Below are 21,919 nucleotides of genomic sequence, written 5' to 3'. Positions count from 1 at the left end.
AAGCTCAAGGAGGAAAAGAAGAAGAAAGAGAGGAGAAGGAGGAGGATAAGAATAATAGTAAATAGAATGAGGAGACGTTAAAGAAAACCACAACCTAAACAACTCCATTGACTTGATCTCAGCTGTTTGAGGTTATAAATTTGTTTGTTTCATGAATTCATGATAGATCTACTTGATAAAACTGTTGACTTGTATAGAATGAATGCCACATTGGTACAAGATTCTATTTTTTTTTCAGAGGGTAGATTGAACGAAGGGGGTTTTGTATAGTTTTGTTGGATATAATTTCAAAAAGTAATGAACAAAAATTATAATAACAGCTTTGTAAAAGAACTAAATACCAAACAGGGACCGTTTTGGGCTCATAACCCTTCTTCAGCCATGAACAAAATCAATAAAAACATAAATACCATCACTTCCTATGGCAGAAAAATATTTGACACGTCTTGCTGAAGCTGACAATTACTTCTCTGCCAGCTGTCTGGATTTTAAGCGATGTATTAACTCTTTCAGTGCACTGTACGGTATTAACTCTTTCAGTGCACTGTACGGCCAGAGCAGAATCTGTTCTATTGGCCAATGGCCGCACAGTGCGGCTAGTCTTGAAAGGCAAAAACAATAATGTAATCCAATCCTACTTTACACAAATAGTACTATAAATTAAACCAATGGGATCATTCCTTTCATCAGAACATTCAATTGGCCATAGAGGGGCGGGGCTATTTTAATTGAGATTTTGCACTGAATTCGAATGTCGCTTTGTCTTAGCTTGTCATTCTCATGCTGCCTCAATCAGGTGTCAGCCATTTTATGAAGGAAATCCGAATATTATAGCCTCGGTGCTGAAAGAGTTAAGATTATTATTGTTTCTATTATTAGCTGACAAAAATGGGTTTTAAACCCAAACCATTCCATGTTTGTTATTTTGTTCTTTTATTTTTTTTTGAAGCTGTTCTATCCATTTTTTGTTCATGACTTTTTACACTACACCGTTTCTAGAAGCTTCCTATCACTATGCTTATCTGATTATAAATTTTCCCTCAAATTTTTTTTTCAGTATGGAGCCCCGTAAAGTGACGTTCACCAAAGACAAACAGACAGGTCTAGGATTGCGACTGGCTGGAGGGAATGCCACTGGTATTTACATAGCGTCTGTCCAGGCAGGAAGTCAGGCGGAGAGGGAGGGGCTGGTGGAAGGAGATAACATTCTCGTGGTGAGTTGAGATTGATGCCTGTGTCTAAGTCCAGTTTGGTCCAGTTTCTAGAAGTGATGGATCTAGAAAGTTAAATTGAAAGGGTTGGGTTTGTTTTTTACAGTGCTCAAGTCCAATTTAGCCACTTCTAGAATAGTAGAAGTGTCTGATGACAGTGATGACGCGTGTGGTCTTGAATGTGATATTGAAGGGGTTGGTTCTTTATTGTGCCCAAGTCCATTTTGGCTGTTTCTAGAAGTGACTGACTATTGTGATGATGCCATTTATCTAGAAAGTCATATTGAAAGGGTTGGTTCTTTATTGTGCCCAAGTCCAATCTGGCTGTTTCTAGAAGTGTCTGATGACAGTCATGATGCTAGTGATCTAGAAAGTCATATTGAAGAAGTTGGTCTCTTTCTGTGCCCAAGTCCATTTTGGCCGCTTCTAGAAGTGATGGATGACAAGAGAGGTTGCTAGTCATCTAGAAAGTCATATTGAAGGGGTTAGGTTGGTTCTTTTCTGTGCTCAAGTCCAATTTAGCCACTTCTAGAAGGAGTAGAAGTGTCTGATGATAGAGATGATGCTAGTGATGTAGAAAGTCATATTGAAGGGGTTGGTTCTTTTCAGTGCCCAAGTCCATTTTGGCTGTTTCTAGAAGTGACTGACTATTGTGATGATGCCATTTATCTAGAAAGTCATATTGAAGGGGTTGGTTCTTTTCAGTGCCCAAGTCCATTTTGGCTGTTTCTAGAAGTGACTGACTATTGTGATGATGCCATTTATCTAGAAAGTCATATTGAAAGGGTTGGTTCTTTTCAGTGCCCAAGTCCAATTTAGTGGTGGACAATAACAAAGAACAGAGTGATGCCAACTTCCTTCATTCTATGGTTTGTAAACATCCAGCTGTATTTGTTAGAGCGGGCTTGAGCGGGTGTGTAATAAATCAGTGCTGATGGTTTTCCTTGGATCCGCGGAAATCCGCGATTTTGGAGTCCAGAGGAGGAATTTCCTCCTTTTAAAAATTACATTTTCTCGGAACAATGTGCTAGCAATGAGAGAGTTAATGTGTGGTGGAACACACAGGTGCAGTTTCCCACTCTCCAGAAGTTAGCTAGAGTATCAATGATAGTCTATCATCTCAATTGCTCTAAAAGTGGGGTTTAGTGCAGTAAAAATGGGGCAATCGTTCAACATTTTCCTACTTTTTCATTTTTTGTCACCATCAGCACTGATAAATCCTGCATTTTGATAAGACAAAACCTACTGGTTGATATCGTCTCTCTCAAAATTGAGTGGAAGATGCCTTCCATACCTCACAGATCTTGGGATTAATTCACTGAAAATGGTACATTCTCTATTGTCCTCTGTTATTTTTGGACTTGGTTTTGACATTGACATAGATGTAAATTGTCACAATTTTTGGACTTGGTTTTGACATTGATATAGATGTAAATTGTCACAATTTTTGGACTTGGTTTTGACATTGACATAGATGTAAATTGTCACAATTTTTGGACTTGGTTTTGACATTGATATAGATGTAAATTGTCACAATTTTTGGACTTGGTTTTGACATTGACATAGGTGTAAATTTGATAACAATTGAAATAGCGGGAATGAAATACAGACTAATGTAGAGCTTTACAGATCTCATTCCAGAGACAAAATAAATTTTAAAAAAACAAATGTTGTTGTTGTTGTTAGTAGCATTATTATTATTATTATTATTATTATTATTATTATTATTATTATTATTATTATTATTATTATTATTATTATTATTATTATTATTATTATTATTATTATTATTATTATTTCTATTATTATTATTATTATTTCTATTATTATTATTATTATTATTATTATTATTATTATTATTATTATTATTATTATTATTATTATTATTATTATTATTATTATTATCATCATCATTATCATTATTATTATTATTATTATTATTATTATTATTATTATTATTATTATTATTGTTATTATTATTATTATTATTATTATTATTATTATTATTATTATTATTATTATTATTATTATTATTATTATTTCTATTATTATTATTATTATTATCATTATTATTATTATTATTATTATTATTATTATTATTATTATTATTATTATTATTATTATTATTATTATTATTATTATTATTATTATTATTATTATTTCTATTATTATTATTATTATCATTATTATTATTATTATTATTATTATTATTATCATATCATCATCATCATCATCATCATCATCATCATCATCATCATCATCATCATCATTATTATTATTATTATTATTATTATTATTATTATTATTATTTCTATTATTATTATTATTATTATTATTATTATTATTATTATTATTATTATATATTATTATTATTATTATTATTATTATTATTATTATTGTTATTATTATTATTATTATTATTATTAATATTATTATTATCATTATTATTATTATTATTATTATTATTATTATTATTATTATTATTATATTATTATTATTATTATTATTATTATTAATATTATTATTATTATTATCATCATTATTATGTTTTATTTCCCCAAGGCCAATGAGAAAGAGATTACAGGGTTGACAAGAGAAGAAGCCGTTTCCTACCTGACGTCCCTCAATGGCTTGGTCTCCCTGGTTGTACAGTATAAGAAAGAAGGTAAAGGACCAAAAAATGCTTGATGAATCAATACAGTCACGTCTTTCCAATCCAGCATTTTGTTAGAATTACAGAGACATCCGGATAGTGGAGGGAGTCAGTCCCTCAAGTGTACATAAATAAATAAGGAAAAAGTCCATCAACAATGTTATGTTCTGTTCTGACTCCCTCAAGTGTACATAAATAAATAAGGAAAAGTCCATCAACAATGTTATGTTATGTTATGTTATGTTATGTTATGTTATGTTATGTTATGTGACTAACTGTAATTGTTATTATTTGTTATTTCAATATGATATGCCTAGAACTGTGTGGTGTTCAAGGGACATGGGTGGGTGATATAGAAATGGTATTTTAGTATTATTATTATTATTATTATTATTATTATTATTATTATTATTATTATTATTATTGTTGTAAATCAAAAGGTAAATTATTGTCTTATTTCATATCAGATTATGACTGTATTATGGCCAGCCATGAAGCAGGTGATTCATTTTATATCAGGTAAGGTGTATTTTAAAAAAATAATTTTAATGTAATTTGAGAAGTAAAAGAAAAAAAAAATGTGTGTGTGTGTGTGTGTGTGTGTGTGTGTGTGTGTGTGTGTGTGTGTGTGTGTGGTACCGACTATTATGAAAATTACAAATTCATGACTGAAAATGGTGCCTATATGAAAATCTTCAAAACTTACATACTTTTGGCAAGCTGCCATTTTCCTTGTATCAATATGAGGTTTGTTTTTGTTTTATTTATATATATAATTTTTTTACAATATGAGGTTTAGAGTATTTATTTATACAGTGTTAGGACACTGTAAAAATAACGTTCAGTTTTACTCATGAAATGGGGCCTGTGTTATATTACCATTATTTTTTTTTTAATTTTGAGAATACACATTTTTTACTCCCAAAATGACACCAATTCTTGAGGTTGGCATCTCTGTACAAAGGATTATTAACTCAATCAATCCTAGAGATTTTTGCTACTTTTCAAAATTGGAAAAAATGTATTAAAAATGAGCATGTACATAGATTGTTTTATTCAACTACCATTAACATGTTTCATTTGCATAAAGGAATGTGGACCGTACATAATATTTAGCCATACATACTTTTGTTTTTGTTTACTATTATTATTATTTTATTTCATATCATTTTCTCACTTTTAATCAGCTTATTTTAGTTATTTACTTGTTTATTTATTCATTTATTTGTTCATTTGTGTTAAGTTTGACATAATTTAGGATGACACAGGATATTTTTGTAACTATGGTTTTTATTCAAACCCAAAGAACAACATATTAACATGGAGACATCGTGAGTGAATTTCAGTAGGAAGGAATCAACAGTAAAAGTGAAATGTAAACACCTCGTTATTTATCATAAGAGTGAATGCCCTTGGTTCAAGGGAAATAACCAACAAAGTATTGTAGAGAGACATTATTACACAGTTGTTTCTCGTAGACCATTAGAAATCATAAGATCATATACTAATAGTAATAATACATAGAAATAATTCAACCATTTGATTTAAATATTTATCTTTTGCAAGTCTTATTTTAGAAGCAGGGATAGTTTATTAACAAAAATTTCCTTCTTGAATCCACAGAGTTCATTTCAACTACCAGGTAGACGACAATCCTACAGAGCATTCGTTCCAATCTGGGGACACTTTCTTGGTCAAGGACACCCTGTTTCGAGGGGTCGGGGGGTCGTGGTTGGCTATTCGGGTCAGTGAAGATCTCCAACAAGCCAAGAAAGGGACCATTCCCAACAACGCTACGTATGTACATTTTTAACTTCTATTCAAATGTTCACATTCAAAATTTGCATACTGGTTTTATTACTAGTATTTTCTTATGCCCTTTCGCCACAACATCATAAGATATCGTCGCCTAGGCATTCCACGAAGGAATATAGATAATTCATCAAACAAGATGTCTGATGCCAACAGGAATCACCCATGTTGTCAAAGTCCAAAATTTGCATACTGGTTTTATTACTAGTATTTTCTTATGCCCTTTCGCCACAACATCATAAGATATCGTCGCCTAGGCATTCCACGAAGGAATATAGGGAATCAGATTAGCGGAAGAGTAGCGTCCCTTGATTGGACGTCACCCATAGTCTGTGACGTCACCGAGCGAGGACGAGAGACGCATGCTTACAACCAACATGACGTTCTCTCTCTAATAACTTTTCCGCCGGTGACGTCACAGACTATTGGTGACGTCCAATCAAGGGACGCTACTCTTCCGCTAATCTCATTCTCTATAGGTAGTTCATCAAACAAGATGTCTGATGTCAACAGGAATCACCCATGTTGTCCAAGTCCAAAATTTACAGACTGGATTATTACTAGTATTTATATTTTTAAAATCTTTCCATTTTGACAGTTTTTATGGAATATTTGTGACATTATGATATACAGAGAAGTGGTAAGACCTGGAATGAGATTAAAAAGATAGCTCAGGATAGAGAAGGATGGAAACTGTTTGTCTGTGGCCTATACCCTGACCCAGGGTGAAAAAGGCAATGATCATGATGATGATGATGATGATGATGATGATTCACAACCCATTATTGACAATGAAAAAGTCATTTACTACAATACAGCAATTATTAAAAATTTTAGCCTGAAAATTTGTCCTTCAAAGATCCATCGACTAGAATGACCTCATCTTTGCAACTTCCGTGAAGTCCCAGATTTCTGAGTGGTGGCCGTTACCAGAGTCATTTAAATTGATCGATATTTGGAGGACGAGTTTTCTGGCCAAATTTTAAATACCTGTTTTTCCAGAGTACGGCAGTTAACCGGTTAAAATATTACATTTGGATTTTGACAAGATATAATAATAATAATAAATGGCATTTATATAGCGCTTTACCCCGTTGTCACAGGCTCTAAGCGCTTTACAGTGATATAAAACAAAACATATTACAGTGAGACAAGTGTGAAGGAAACGTGATACGAATTCAATTTAACAACAACAAAATATGAAAATAATATTGCAACATTATGACGTAAAAAGATAAAACTTTAAGCGAGATTTGAACGTTGTCAACGAATCCGAGCATCTCACGTGTGACGGGAGAGAGTTCCAAAAATGGGGGGCCGAAAATTGAAAAGACTGTTCACCTATTTTACGCAATGGCTTAGGTTTGACAAGGATTGATTGGTCATTGCTTGACCTCAAGTTTCTATTGGGGACATATATGTTTAGAAGGTCTTTAATATAGGAGGGACTGTTCGTGCTTAGGGATTTGTAGACAACAGTACAAATCTTATAGGCAACTCTTTTTTCAACAGGAAGCCAATGTAACTCACGGAGAAGAAGAGTTGCTGACGGGTATTTTTTGTTATTGCGTACAATGAGCCTGGCTGCGTTATTTTGAGCAACCTGAAGTTTGCTAATTTTGTCTTTAGTTAAATTCGCCCAAAGGGAGTTACAATAGTCCAATTTAGATAAAACCAAGGAATTAATTAAAAGTTCTGTTATATGCTTCGGTATTAAATTACGAATTTTGCTTATTTTTTTCATTTCTATGTACATAGATTGTATGGTGTTATTCACGTGGCTTGTCATGGAAAGATCTTTATCAATGATGACGCCAAGGTTTTTTGCTTTATTTGAAAATTCTATTGTGCTATTTCCGAGAGTAATTAGTGATTTATTTGCCTGTTTAAGGATACTCGGTCTTCCACACATTAAAATCTCAGTTTTACTATCATTTAATTTTAACTTATTGTGGTACATCCAAGATTTAATCTCATTAAAACAGCTCGTAATTCGTTGTATTAAGAACTGTAAATTACTAAGGGGTGCTGAATCATATATTTGCGTATCATCTGCATAAAAATGATAACTCAGATTGAATCTGGATATCACACTAGAAAGGGGCTGCATATATACAGTAAAAAGGACAGGGCCAAGAACAGAGCCTTGTGGCACTCCAAAATTTAGTAAAACTTGTTCTGACTGAACACCATTCACCACGACAGTCTGCCATCGATCCTGTAAATATGATGTAAACCATTTAAGGGCAATTCCTTTTATGCCGAACGTATTTTCTAGTCTTCTTAACAAAATGTCATGGTCAATGGTGTCAAAGGCAGCTGAAAGATCTAAAAGGCATAATACATTGATATTGTTAGCATCAGCATTACATAACAAGTCATTAAAGATTTTAAGAAGCGCCGTTTCAGTACTGTGTTGATGTTTGTAGGATGACTGAAAGGGTTGTTCCAAACTGTTGTTCTTAAGATGAGATGTTAATTGTGTAAGAACTACCTTCTCCAAAAGTTTTGACAAAAAAGGTAAATTTGATACAGGACGATAATTGTTTAATATATTGTGGTCCAGTGATGGTTTCTTCAGAAGTGGTTTGACGAGGGCACTTTTAAAGCACGATGGAACTTCGCCAGTCAGTATGGATGTATTTATGATTGATGTAATGGATGGTAATAATGTATCGATGGAGCTGGCCAAAAGCTGTGCTGGTAGGGGATCAAGGTCGCAGGATTTAATGGGGGCTTTTTTTATCAACTCGTTTATGAAACTAGGTGAAACTGGTTGGAACTTGTCTAAAGGGGTACCACAGAATGTATTTGTATCTATAAATGGTTCATGCCGATCTAGTTCTGAACGAATGTTATGGATTTTGTCTTTAAAAAAGTTGACAAATGTGTCTGGCAAGTCTCTTTGATTGGTTGTAGATGGTAATGAAGTGCATCTTTCACGTCCAAGTAGATCATTGCAGATGTTAAATAATTGTTTACAAGATTTAGAAGTTTCAAATTTTGAAAGAAAATACGTGGTCTTTGCCTTTTTTATTGTTGTCTTCCAGGCACGAAATGCGCTCTTGAATATTTCACGATGAATCATGAGGCCTGATGTTTTCAGCAGTCTTTCTGCTCTCCGACACTTCGTTTTAGCTTCTTTAACGTCCGACGTATACCACGGAGCATACTTGCGGTTGGTGACGGTCCTTGTTTGGAATGGCGCATGTTTGTCAAGCGTTTCAATGAGACAACTATTCCACTGGTCTGGAGAAATAATTGAATTTTTAGTAAGTTTTGTTTCTAAATCGCCTCTGAAATTGTCCAAATTAATGCCTTTAATGTTTCTGGTTGATGTGGTGGTGGTTTCTTGGCATGGTTTTGAAACGTCAAGATTGAAAGAAATGAGGGAGTGGTCCGAAAAGGGGAGATAATCGACGGTGGCGTTGGTTTTTTGGAACTCTGAATTTTCTACAATTACCCAATCTAAAATATGACCAGCAGAGTGGGTTGGCGTTGTTACGATCTGGCACATGTTGTTCTCTGATAATGACTCGTGCAATTTGGCGGTGTCTGTGACGTTGTCGAAGTGAAAATTAAAGTCGCCGAGTATAATTGAATGGCCAGGACGCGTGTGTTGCAAAGTTAGCATCTCGTTGATTTCCTTCCTAACATCAGGTAATTTTATTTTGTTTTTCTTGTTTGCTGGCGGTCGGTAGATGCAGTTGAAGTTGTATCTTGTATTCTGGAGGGATAATCTAAGATCAATGGCCTCCATTGTTTTGCAGCGCATTTCGATGATTTCCACATGTTTACATAATTTTGTTTTATAAAATACGCCAATGCCACCCCCTCGCTGATCTTTCCTTGGATACGATCTAAATTGGTACCCAGGGGGTGTCATAGCTTTTTCAACTGGGTCGTCTCCAGACTGTGAGAGCCATGTCTCTACTATAAATAGAATATCGAAGTTCTTCTCCGTTAATAAATCGTTTAATTCTTCGGTTTTGTTACGGCAGGACTGTGCATTCAGAAGACAATTAGAAATGTTATTTTTGTTTTTGGGAAATGGTTGGGGGGTGGGTACGGTTACAAGGGTGGGTGGTGGACGGGGGTTTGTGTGGGGGGGGGGGTGGACGACGAGTTGTTACCATTGAGATGTTATGTTGTTTCCGTTTGCCTCCCCGAGGCCTGTACTTATTAATATTATTGTAAAAAAATCGGATCACTTGAGCTAAAAATCGCAGCTGGAATGTGACGTTGTTTACGTTTACCGCCTCGAGGCCTGTTGTAAAAATCAGATGTTGAATAAAAGTGTTCACAATTATTAAAATAATGATGGTGGTAAATCACGGCTAAAAATAAGGTGAACAATGTTCGTAAGAGTGCGGCGGCCATTAAGTGACTGTGTAAAAATCTTTTAAAACTTACAGTTTCCATGATAAAATACAGAATTATACAGTAGTCCTTTCTTAAGAATTGATAAAAACTATACAATAAGAAACAGTATGTTTTAACGAGTCCAACGAAGTAAAAATGTCCAGGTATCAATATGTAGAAATCACAAAACAATTAAAATACACCAGAGCACACAACGACACGTCTTGCCTGTTAGGCGTGTTTACAAGATGTTATGGGTTTTGGAGTTATAGATACATGTTTTGAGGAGAAAAAAAAATTTAAAAAAAAATATATATATATATATATATATATATATATATATATATATATATATATATATATCTGGCTCAGCGATACAGTCTTTGCTTCGTACCCGAAAGATACCGAGTTTGAATACCTACTGCGCTGTTTTGCCTTGAGCAAGTCAACTCGCCCTAGCTCAGTTTGCGGTTGACGCCTGGGTTATTCCAGTCTTCCCTTGGAATAGACCCTAAAGACAAATTTCCTCAATGGAGTGAATGTAGGGAATTTTATTTAGAATTTTAATTATTTTTATATATATCAAAGGGAGGTAATTGAATTTTAAATATTCATGTTAAAGTGTTGAGTGTTTTATCTCTCTATCAGGGCTGAGAAGTTGAAAGCTCAACAAAAGGGAGACAACAACCAGAAGGAAGCCTTTCCTAACCGTGGCAAGGGGAGCTTATTCAGGAAGAAATCGGCTCGCAGGTCCAAAAGTCTGGGCAAGGACCACTGGGAGGAAGTTGTGTTTGGTAAGAAAAGATTTGATGAGAATTATACAGTGGCATTTATACCATATTGAAGTTGTGATGATTAAGATTGGAATTTGATGGGAGAACTTAAATGAAAGTGACACACAAAATTGGAATTTGATTGGAGAACGAAAAATGAAAGTGACACAAAATTGGAATTTGATGGGAGAACGAAAAATGAAAGTGTCACACAAAATTGGAATTTGATGGAGAACAAAAAATGAAAGTGTCACACAAAATTGGAATTTGATGGGAGAACAAAAAATGAAAGTGTCACACAAAATTGGAATTTGATGGGAGAACAAAAAATGAAAGTGTCACACAAAATTGGAATTTGATGGGAGAACAAAAAATGAAAGTGACACACAAAATTGGAATTTGATTGGAGAACAAAAAATGAAAGTGACACAAAATTGGAATTTGATGGGAGAACAAAAAATGAAAGTGACACACAAAATTGGAATTTGATGGGAGAACAAAAAATGAAAGTGACACACAAAATTGGACTTTGATGGGAGAACAAATGCACTATTCCGAGTTCTTTAAAAACAAGCCAATATTCGTCTTAATTTTATTTTCGTTTTCAAACATTGATAAATTTTAAAAAAATCGGGTTTGCCCTTTTCTTGATATTATTCCGCAATCAATGATTGCCTCCCTTTGTTTTTTGTTTGTTTGATGTTTGTTTAGTTTTGGTTGCTTTTTTATCCTTTTTTTTCTTCTTTCAATTCAATGTTGCCTGAAATGTGAGCCACCACCTAGAAAACGGTTTTATGTCGGACTGACTTAGATGGTGAAAATTGAATTGATGTTAAACCTGGGTTGATTTCATTGTTACGTTGTATTGGAGGAGAAGAAAGAAAATATCATAGTTTGATAACATCAAGGGAGATAATCCAACATTTAATTTTAAATTTACTTCCTGGCAACAGATTCATTCCGACATGATGCCGTTATGGGGCAACAGGTCACCACATATTGAGGGAATGCATTTGTTACTGATTCTCTCCCTTAGTTGTGTCCATGACATTGAACACTGTCATGAGGACAGCTTACATGGCATCAATCTATCTTGAAAGATTTGAATTATTTCTGCGACTGAACAAAACTCACAAATCACACAACTTTTCAACACAATAAACCACAACACTGGAGATACAAGTCACTTTTATGTACACTTGTGACCCTCCGTCTCAAAACGGTATTATGTCGGGATAAAAGTGAATTTAGAGATAGATTGATGAGAAATTGGAGCTTAGAAGTTTTTGCAATGCAAGAAATAGTCTTTATACTCCACCAGAACGAACAGAAATTAAACCCAAGTTGGATATTTGTGGCTATGAATTCAATTTCCCTTACCGTGTGGATCCCGACATAATACCGTTTTGAGACGGTGGGTCACATTTTCGCAATTAATGATTCGCCCGTTACTAAGCATTATAACCAATCAGAATCCAGTCCACTCCGGATAATCGCAACGCCATGGGATCAGTGAAAATGTTGCGATTAACCGAAATTGCAATTAACCGTAGTTAAGTTTCCTGTCCACTTTTGCAACATTTTACACATATATGGTAAAATCTAACCAGTTGTTGTAAACATTGTACTTAGTCCACCACAGACTGAGCAAGTTGATTGAAACAAAAACCATATGGCAGCCCTGTATAGATTTTGGCAAGCAAAATCCATTTTGATGCAAACGAGAAGCTTTGATTCAGTTTTGATTAACTTTCACTCTTTTGCTCTCAATATGTGACCCACCGTATCAAAGCGGTATTATGTCGAGATTTACTCGGTAAGGGAAATTGAATTCATAGCCACAAATATCCAACTTGGGTTTAATTTCTATACGTTATGCTGGAGTATAAAGACTATTTCTTGCATTGCAAAAACTTCTAAGCTCCAATTTCCCACCAATCTATCTCTAAATTCTCTTCTTGGGGTCTGAATCATCCCGACATAATACCGTTTTGAGACGGAGGGTCACATATTTGTAAGAATCAAAGAGATTAGCCTTGGTGGGAGACAAAAAGCTCTCCCTAAACCCATAGGTCACAATGCACAGTTGTCGATCCCATAACAACAAAGGTTATCGCTCAGTCTCTGCTTTACAAGTGTCAATGTCTACCTGTTATCTAGACTATACCCAGGCCCCTTGCCTCCTATCTATCTAATGGTACCAGATGACTTGACAAACCCATACTGCTGGGTGGGGTTCCTATCTCCCATAGTGGGCAGGGAGGTACATACTGTGTCTTCTATCCCCTTATAACTGTTTTCCAACATGCTTTCTGTCTTTATCTTGGAATGAGATTACTCAGTTTTGTCCTGGCCCTGGCCGGAGTCCTAGCTGGGAGGGAAACAGTCAAATGCAAAGTTATTGTTTTGGGAGATGCTATTTTTTGCCTTGTAAATCATCTCTCTGTTATGTATTATTATTTTAATTTTGAATGTATAATGTAAGCATTTGAGTGTATTCCTCTTTGTTGGATTTTGTGCTTGTGTCCGGATGGGACTTAGAGGTGATCTCAAACTAAGTACATTGGTGGTGTGCTCTTGGAATCCTGATCCCTATTTGAACGAATCCCCCTTTGTCTTCCTTTTTCTTGGGTGCTTTAATTGTAATTCTAGAACTTTTTACTATCCCATTTTCTTCCTATTTACTGGCGCTGATATAACCTAAATGTGTTGCAAGCGCCGTAAAACCCTTAAAAACAAAAAAACAAACAAACCCATACTGCAAACCCCCGCCCTCTTTTGTCTCTAATAGGATGGTGACACACTACTATAGATAGTATGCAGATGACGTCACTCAGGCCTTTGTTATGGTTTTTGCCATCCGCGTTTGTGAGTTGTTCTCACTAAATTGTATTAACCAGACTATAAAAGTTCACGGTTACACAGAGTTTGTGTGTTGGTCCGTTACACTTCCGGATGGCAATGTTGTGAACTCCTTGGCCAAGCGCATTCTATCTATAGCTGTGGGGTATTTGTTGCAATGAGTGCTATTTATTTTTGACGGATTGAACACCAAGCACAATAAGTAACACAACTGTGACCTTGTTGATACTGAGAAAAAGTGCTGGGCAATTTTTTATTCTTCCGGTTACAATCGGTCACAACTCGGACTTGTACATTAATTTGAGTAGAATACCACAGTAGCATTAAAAAAACCCACCCATTTGTCATGATTCTACCGATAATGAAAATTAATCATGAGCTTTTGTCTGTCGATTTCTTGAATTCGCCAAAGGCATAGCAACAAAAGGTCACAGAGGAACCATCATTTTAGTCACCAACCAATTTGACAACAAATGCATCCACTCAATTTGTATTTTTAAAATTATTATTATTGTTGTTGTTGTAAAATATTTTTTTAGGATTTTGTTTTGGTTTAATTTGTGTTTATATATTTATATAATTTTTATTTCTTTGTGTGTTTATATATATATCTATATATTTTTGTTTGTTTGTGAAGATGATGAAGAGTTGGGTAAGTGGTTAGCTGTAGCAGCCGTGTTATAAATATATCCCTCCATATATTCATATGAATTATAAATCTCTATTAAACAATGGCTTCTGCACAACTGCTGGAATAATTTTTTTTTCCCCAATGAATATCAGAACTGTTTACTTCATATGAATTTAAAGCTTGAATTGCATCTTTAAAAAAGTAATAAACACAAAATTGAATATAACAGCTAAAAAAAAATAGAATAAAATACCAGACACTGAATGTTTCGGGCTCAAATCCCTTCATCAGCCAATACTTACTTACTTATCCGAACCAGCGACCACCTGAGCTCTAGCCCTTCGGTCTTATCAGCCAATACAAAAAACAATAACTTGTTTCAAATTTCAGTTCCTAAAAATTGCCTTTGACCTTTCATTTGAAAACTTAGATATCGATTCAATGTTATTTATTTTTAGCATATTTCTTGTTTTTAGTAGTTACTATTTAAAAGTTTACGAATGAATAAATACTATCGTAAGGTTTACTTTTAAGTTTTTGCTATTTAGAATTTTACTTCGGCTTGCTTTTTTTATCTATTTTGTTAGTTATTTTTGCCTAGAACCTGCTGTCTGTGAGGATTAATAATAAAATAATTATAAATGCCATCTATTATTATTATTATTATTATTATTATTATTATTATTATTATTATTATTATTATTATTATTATTTAGCAATGACTATCCCGCACAAATCTTTGGGCCTCTTTTTCGTTCACGAAGTGCCCGAATTCGCGTCAAAATATGGGACGAAGCTGTTTCCTATAAGCTATTTTAAAAAATTAATTACGACGCTGTTTATCGATGAATATGACTGAAAGTTGGCACACAGTTAGAAAAAAGGTCATTTTAGATTATGTCAAGCGACAAAACTCGTGCGATTACCAGAAGACCGTTAAAAATAGATTTTTACTCTTTGGAGTAAAATATTTCTAAAACTACCGGGCCTGGAGGTTTTGTCGCTGACAAGGTAATACATGAACATTTCTTCTTTTTGGTTGTAAAATTTCATATGAATATGACGAGTACTTATCCCGTATTTTACAAAACACCATCCTAATTTGCTCTTCAAGGTTCAAGCTTTTAATCCACTTATTACGCAAGATACAACCAAAGGTCGAAAAAAAATGCCGAAAAAGCGTCCCATATTTTCGCGTTTTTTTCTTCTTTGCGGGTCATCCAAATAAATGACACCTTTGACACTATATAACTTGTTTATTTATGAATGGATTTTCAAAATTCAAAAACATTTTTACTCAGTGGAGATAGGGCTTTGATTTTAGACAAAAATTTTCCTCAAAAAGAGAAAAAAACATTTTTCATAGTCATCGCTATATTATTATTATTATTATTAATATTATTATTATTATTATTATTATTATTATTATTATTATTATTATTATTATTATTATTATTATTATTATTATTATTATTATTATTATTGTTATTGTTATTGTTATTATTATTATTATTATTATTATTATTATTATTATTATTATTATTATTATTATTATTATTATTATTATTATTATTATATAAATCATTTATTTTAAATTCTGGATAGATTTTTGTTGACGCTTTGAGCCCAGCCTCCCAGCTTGTCTCTGCTATTTCCTCACACAATTGCTTTCAATAGACGTCATGATAAAATAAATGAAATGTTTTCTCTATCTATCCTTCATTTTAATTTACCATTTATAACCCTTTTAAAACTATTTGACGCTGTGTATAGTCTCTCTATATGAATAGAATTATTTTCAAAACATTTTTGAATTATTTTCATGGGTGCCAGTTTTCCGGTTCATGCCCGAATTCCGGTTTCACGATATCTCAAAGTCAAATACCTCCGGTTTCAGTGTTTTGAGTAAAATAACCTAATAGCGTCGGTAAAAATTCGAAAACTTGATTCAGCTACCTTTTCAGTATATGGAAACTCTCTTAATTTCCTCATTGTGTCAATATGTTTGCTGTGTTATCATTTAATAATGGTATAAAAACGGTGATGAAATAAGAGTAAAGTTTAGGCCGCCTTTTCAGTAGGAACATTTTCAGGTTTGGCAAAGTGTCGATATTTTAGTTTCAGGTTTCATCACTTCTTCCTGCTGGCACCCATGATTATTTCGGGGAATGGTATATTTATTTATTACATTTGTAATGCTGTGTGTCTTGAATTGTAAATCATCTCTCTGTTATAGGACTTGTTTTTAATGTAATATTTTTAAAAGCATTTGAGTATATTTCACTAATACAAAAGGGTTCTTGTGCTTGTATCAGCACGAGTCATATTGGTGATCTCAAAGTATAGTAGTAATTTACTCTTGGAATCTACATCTGTTCCCGATTTGAACCATTTCCCTTTGTTTCACTTTTTGTTGCGTGTTTTTATTTGTAAATCTATAATTTTTTTTGACTGTCCCATTTTATTCCTTTTTTAAAAATTTAAATTTTGCGGTGATATGACACTGATATGACCTTAAAGGATTGCAGGCATCGTAATAACCCTTAAAAACAAATACAAAAAGAAAACAGTTTTATACCTTACGTAGCCTTTGAGTTCTGAATGAAAAGAAATCAAGTCGTTGAATTTCCCAGGCACGCAAACACAAGAGAGTTAATTGAAAAAAAAGAAGAAAAAAAAAGAGTTTGTATTGTATGAACGATTTACTGGCATCAAATGGCTGTTTTTGCTCCCTTGACAAATGCTAGAAAGATTTTGTTGTGTATTTGCTACAGTGGTATTAGATATTTGTATTAACAACTTCATCATCATCATCATCATTGTAGTCATCATTATCGTCATTGTCATTATCCTTTTCTTCATCGTCGTCATTATCATTATCATCATTATTGTCATCATCATCATCACTATCATAGTTGTCATTGTCATCATTATCATCATCATCATCATCATTATCATCATCATCATCATCCCCATCATCCTCATTATTTTTGCTGTTATAACCTCGATGAATGAATATCCCTTCCATCAAAAAGTCTTCTCCATTATCCTAAGTAAAATCATGACCATCACCATGTTCAGCTTTATCACTTGACCATTTCAAATCTACTAGAGATACGACAATATATTGACTCTATAGAAATGTACCAGCTTCTTTTTTTATCTCTTGGAATTCCTATATATATAGTAGTATAGCAATAATAATTAGCACTTATTATAGCACTTTACCCCATCTAGACGGGCACTCATTGCTTTATATTGACATGTAGGTATCAACTGAAATAAATACATCAACAAACCAATTATTGTGCGGCTATGTGGCCTAGTGGTATGACACTCGCTTTCGGATCGGAAGGTCCTGGGTTCGAGCCTCGCGCTCAGCGCATAGTCGAGTCCTTGGAAAAGGCTCTTTATTACATTCTTCTCCGTACTCGGGTGTAAAATGAGTACCTGGTCGTTAACAGCGTTGTATCTGTCCGAAAAAAATTGTAATATTGCCTTAAAGGCATCATGTTCCGTCCTACATGTTAAATATTGCTGTTGACCAGGGACCCCTTGTAAAGCGCTTAGCATGTTTAGTGGATATTGCGCTATATAAAAGCTCAATTCTTTTTTAAAAAAGCTCAAAACTATGCGCCGAGCGAGGCTCAAATCCAGAACAGACCTTCCGATCCGAAAGCGAGTGTCATACCACACTAGGCCACATAGTCGCAACTGAAAAGGCTCTTTACTCAGGTGTAAAATGAGTACCTGGCCGTTAACAGCGTTGTCTTTGTCCGAAAAATTGTAATATCGCCTAACAGGCGTCGTGTTCCGTCCTACATGTTAAATATTGCTGTTGACCAGGGACCCCTTGTAAAGCGCTTAGCATGTTTAGTGGATATTGCGCTATATAAAAGCTCAATTCTTTTTTAAAAAAGCTCAAAACTAGTTGGTTTTAGTTGTAGTTTAAAACTGTGGAGCTGGATTGGATTCCTGACCCCCTATAGTGGGGGGGCCATTTTCTGTGCCCTTCCATCCCCCCTATATCTGTTTTCCATCTTGCTCTCTCTCTGTCTTTGTCTTGGAATGAGATTAACTTGGGTTTTGTCCTTGCTGGATGGGAGGGAAACAGTCAAAGGTATAGTTAAGAGTTTTGGGAGATGATATTATTTTCATTGTAAGTCATGAACAAAAATGAATATAACAGCTTAGAAAATGAACAAAATTCCATTAACAGCTTAGAAAATGAACAAAATTCCATTAACAGCTTAGAAAATGAACAAAATTCCATTAACAGCTTAGAAAATGAACAAAATTCCATTAACAGCTTAGAAAATGAACAAAATTCCATTAACAGCTTAGAAAATGAACAAAATTCCATTAACAGCTTAGAAAATGAACAAAATTCCATTAACAGCTTAGAAAATGAACAAAATTCCATTAACAGCTTAGAAAATGAACAAAATTCCAAGCATGGAACGATTCCATCCAGCTCTTGACCTTTCTTCAGGAAATGACAAAAACAACTGTTTTTGTTGTTGGCTGAAGAAGGGTTTTGAGCCTGAAACGTTCTGTGTTCGGTGATTTTTTATTTTTTTTAAAAAGCTGTTATATTCATTGTTGTTCGTTACTTTGTGTGTGAAAATAAAAGAAACATTATTTTAAAAAGAATAATAACATTTATCCGCTTAAATCTTTAACTCATTGACAGTGTACAATATACACAGGAATGTTTTGTATTACAGTCACAAACCTGCCAACCACTACGAAAAAAAATGATAAAAATACGAATTTTTGGCTTCAACAATAGAAATAAATAGACATTTTTGATTCATTACAATGTGATAAAAAGAAAACTTTGATGCCACAAAGCATCTATTCAGGGTTTTGAAGACATATTTAATACTGATAAATGTAAAATATTAATTTGTAAAGTTAATTATAGTAACTTCTATTTCTTCTCTCTGAAAACTACGATTTTTTTTACATTTCAAGTTGGCAGGTCTGCAGTCAGTAGTAACCCATCACGAATTGGGTTTGCTGTTGTTACCATCTCTGACCATTGATAGGACCTTTGAATGTGGCTAGTGACATGTACATCTTTAAAATCCACCAGATGTACAGTTGCGACTATGTGGCCTAGTGTGGTATGACACTCGCTTTCGGATCGGAAGGTCTGTTCTGGATTTGAGCCTCGCTCGGCGCATAGTTGAGTCCTTGGAGAAGGCTCTTTACTCACATTCTCGCACCGTACTCAGGTGTAAAAAGAGTACCTGGCCATTAACAGCATTGTCTCTGTCTGAAAATATTTTTTTTAGTAATATCGCCTTAAAGTTGTCATGTCCCATCCTAAATGTTTAATGTTGCTGTTGGCTAGGGACCCTTTGTAAAGTGCTTTGAGCAGGTTAAGTGGATATTGCTATATATAAAAGTTCAAGGTTTAACATATTACAGTGGTAGACTGTAGAGTGAAAACATGGAAAAGAAAATAGGTACAAATATAAACAAAACAAAAAAACAACAACCCAAAAAAAAGAATCTTGCGTATATTAAGTCAAGGAATTTAAATGTATATATATAAAAGTGCGTATATGGTATATATCATACAATTTCAATATTCCAAATATGGGTATTGAAGAAGCACCAAAGAATAGAAATGATATAGTTGTAATATTTTCTTCCATCTCCATCCCACAGCCAATCTGGAGACCAAATTCCCTGCCTATGAGAGAGTCGTGATGCAGGATCGTAAGTTTTTGTTTTTGTTTTTGTTTTTTTTTTGTTGTTTCCTTAAAACACTCTTCTCTGCTCAAACACTAAGAAAGCTGGTTCCAGCCCTTGCTCGTCATGCAGGAGCGTAAGTTTTTTTTTGTTTTTTTGGTTGTTTCCTTAAAACACTCTGCTCAAACACTAAGAAAGCTGGTTCCAGCCCCAATCTTGCCTGTAGCGATAGCTGTGTACAGATTTAATTTTTCCGTCAATATTAGCCTAAAGACATAAGTACATTACTACATTCCAGATAGACGACAGATGTATTTTTTAGGTCCTCTCTGTAAAAAAAAATCTTGGAAAGTTCTTTCCTTATTTGCCTTGTATTTATTTCCTGTATCTATCTGTTTCTATGCTGAACTCGCCTTGGGCAAGGTCTTCTAACCTCCCATGGTGGGTGGGCTTTCCTGACCTCCCGTGATAGGTTGGGTCAGAGATAAGTGGGGTGTTCTGACCTCCCATGATTGTTTTTTTTTTGTTTTGTTTTTTTTTGGAACAAATCCCCTGTTTGTGATTGGTTTTCCACAGCTGGTTTTGTGAGACCTGTGGTGATATTTGGTGACAGAGACAAACTGTTGGGTCATTTAGTGGATATTGACCTTTATAAAAGCTCACCTTGTTGGCCAGGGACCCTTTGTAAAGTGCTTTGAGCACGTTTAGTGGATATTGCTATATATAAAAGCTCATGAAAAAAAAATATATATATAGTTGTAGTATTTTTTTTTTTAAAATAATAAAATTGTTATTTTTTGATTTTTTGCTTTTTTTTTTTGTTTATTTTTATAAATCCCCTGTTTGTGATTGGTTTTCCACAGCTGGTTTTGTGAGGCCTGTGGTGATATTTGGTGCCAGAGACGAGACTGTAGGGACATATAGTGGATATTGACCTTTATAAAAGCTCACCTAAAATGGGAGCGATCTATATTCATGTTTTCGTCCAACCAAGTCATCAATCACATGATTTGTTGCTGTCCAACGATTGGATATTTCTTCAGAAATGTGAACACGCTGTTTGTGTATGAAATTTGTAAACATACCCATGTGTCAAGCTGAACAAAATGACCAATCGTGATGTTAGATATTTCAAAAACTGTGAACACTTTTCACAATGTGGGTTACTTTCAGCACATATTCCAATGTGACCAATGACCTCGAGCACATGGAAATGTAATATAGATCATGCCCATTGTTGTTGTTTTGTTTTTTTTTTTGTTTTTTTTATAACAAATCCCCTGTTTGTGATTGGTTTTCCACAGCTGGTTTTGTGAGACCTGTGGTGATATTTGGTGCCAGAGACAGACTGTTGGGACATTTAGTGGATATTGACCTTTATAAACTTGCTTACTTACTTACTTAGGGCGCCCAACATGAGCCACAAGTCCTCGCCATTCTGTCCTGTCCTCCATAAGTGTACGCAGCTCCCGGGTGTTGTCCAGTCCTGTGTCATCTAGCAGACAGTCAATGTATGTTGTATTCTGTCTGCCTCTGCTTCTGGTTCGCTCAGGTGGTTCCCATAGCACAAGACCTTTATAAAAGTTCACCTAAAATTGTTGGTTTTTTTTGTTTGTTTTTTAACAAATCCCCTGTTTGTGATTGGTTTTCCCCAGCTGGTTTTGTGAGGCCTGTGGTGATATTTGGTGCCATAGCGGACATTGCCAGGGACAGACTGCTGGCAGAATATCCTGATAAATTTGACTCTCCCCGTAAGTCTGAAGTCTGATTGGAATCTCACTAGATGTCTGCATCTTTAGTTGTTTGGTTTTTTCTTTCTTTATCGCTTTCTTTCTGCCTTTCTTTCTTTCTTTTTTTCTATCTTTCTTTCTTTCTTTCTGCCTTTCTTTCTTTTTCTTTCTTTCTCTCTTCT

The 21,919-nt window shown here is 34.3% G+C and overlaps 1 protein-coding gene across 10 annotated transcripts in view; it reads left to right on the top strand.

Annotated features, from left to right (window-relative positions):
- LOC144960864 (tight junction protein 1-like) overlaps window positions 1–21,919 on the top strand; it is a 192,822-nt gene that overhangs the window by 106,734 nt on the left and 64,169 nt on the right. For all 10 annotated transcript variants that reach the window (XM_078894257.1, XM_078894255.1, XM_078894259.1 and 7 more), the window contains 7 exons: window positions 1,058–1,214; window positions 3,774–3,876; window positions 4,332–4,383; window positions 5,488–5,661; window positions 10,687–10,832; window positions 19,984–20,034; window positions 21,663–21,758. In XM_078894257.1, coding sequence (XP_078750383.1) covers window positions 1,058–1,214; window positions 3,774–3,876; window positions 4,332–4,383; window positions 5,488–5,661; window positions 10,687–10,832; window positions 19,984–20,034; window positions 21,663–21,758 — 779 coding nt within the window. The remainder of the gene's footprint in view (window positions 1–1,057; window positions 1,215–3,773; window positions 3,877–4,331; window positions 4,384–5,487; window positions 5,662–10,686; window positions 10,833–19,983; window positions 20,035–21,662; window positions 21,759–21,919) is intronic.

The sequence above is a fragment of the Berghia stephanieae genome, chromosome 15 (genome assembly GCF_034508935.2).
Source record: "Berghia stephanieae isolate SIO BIC M18660-M18661 chromosome 15, UCSD_Bste_1.3, whole genome shotgun sequence".
Classification (NCBI taxonomy): domain Eukaryota; kingdom Metazoa; phylum Mollusca; class Gastropoda; order Nudibranchia; family Aeolidiidae; genus Berghia; species Berghia stephanieae.
Note: the sequence above shows the minus strand (reverse complement) of the source record. Positions and strands in the feature narration are given on the sequence as shown.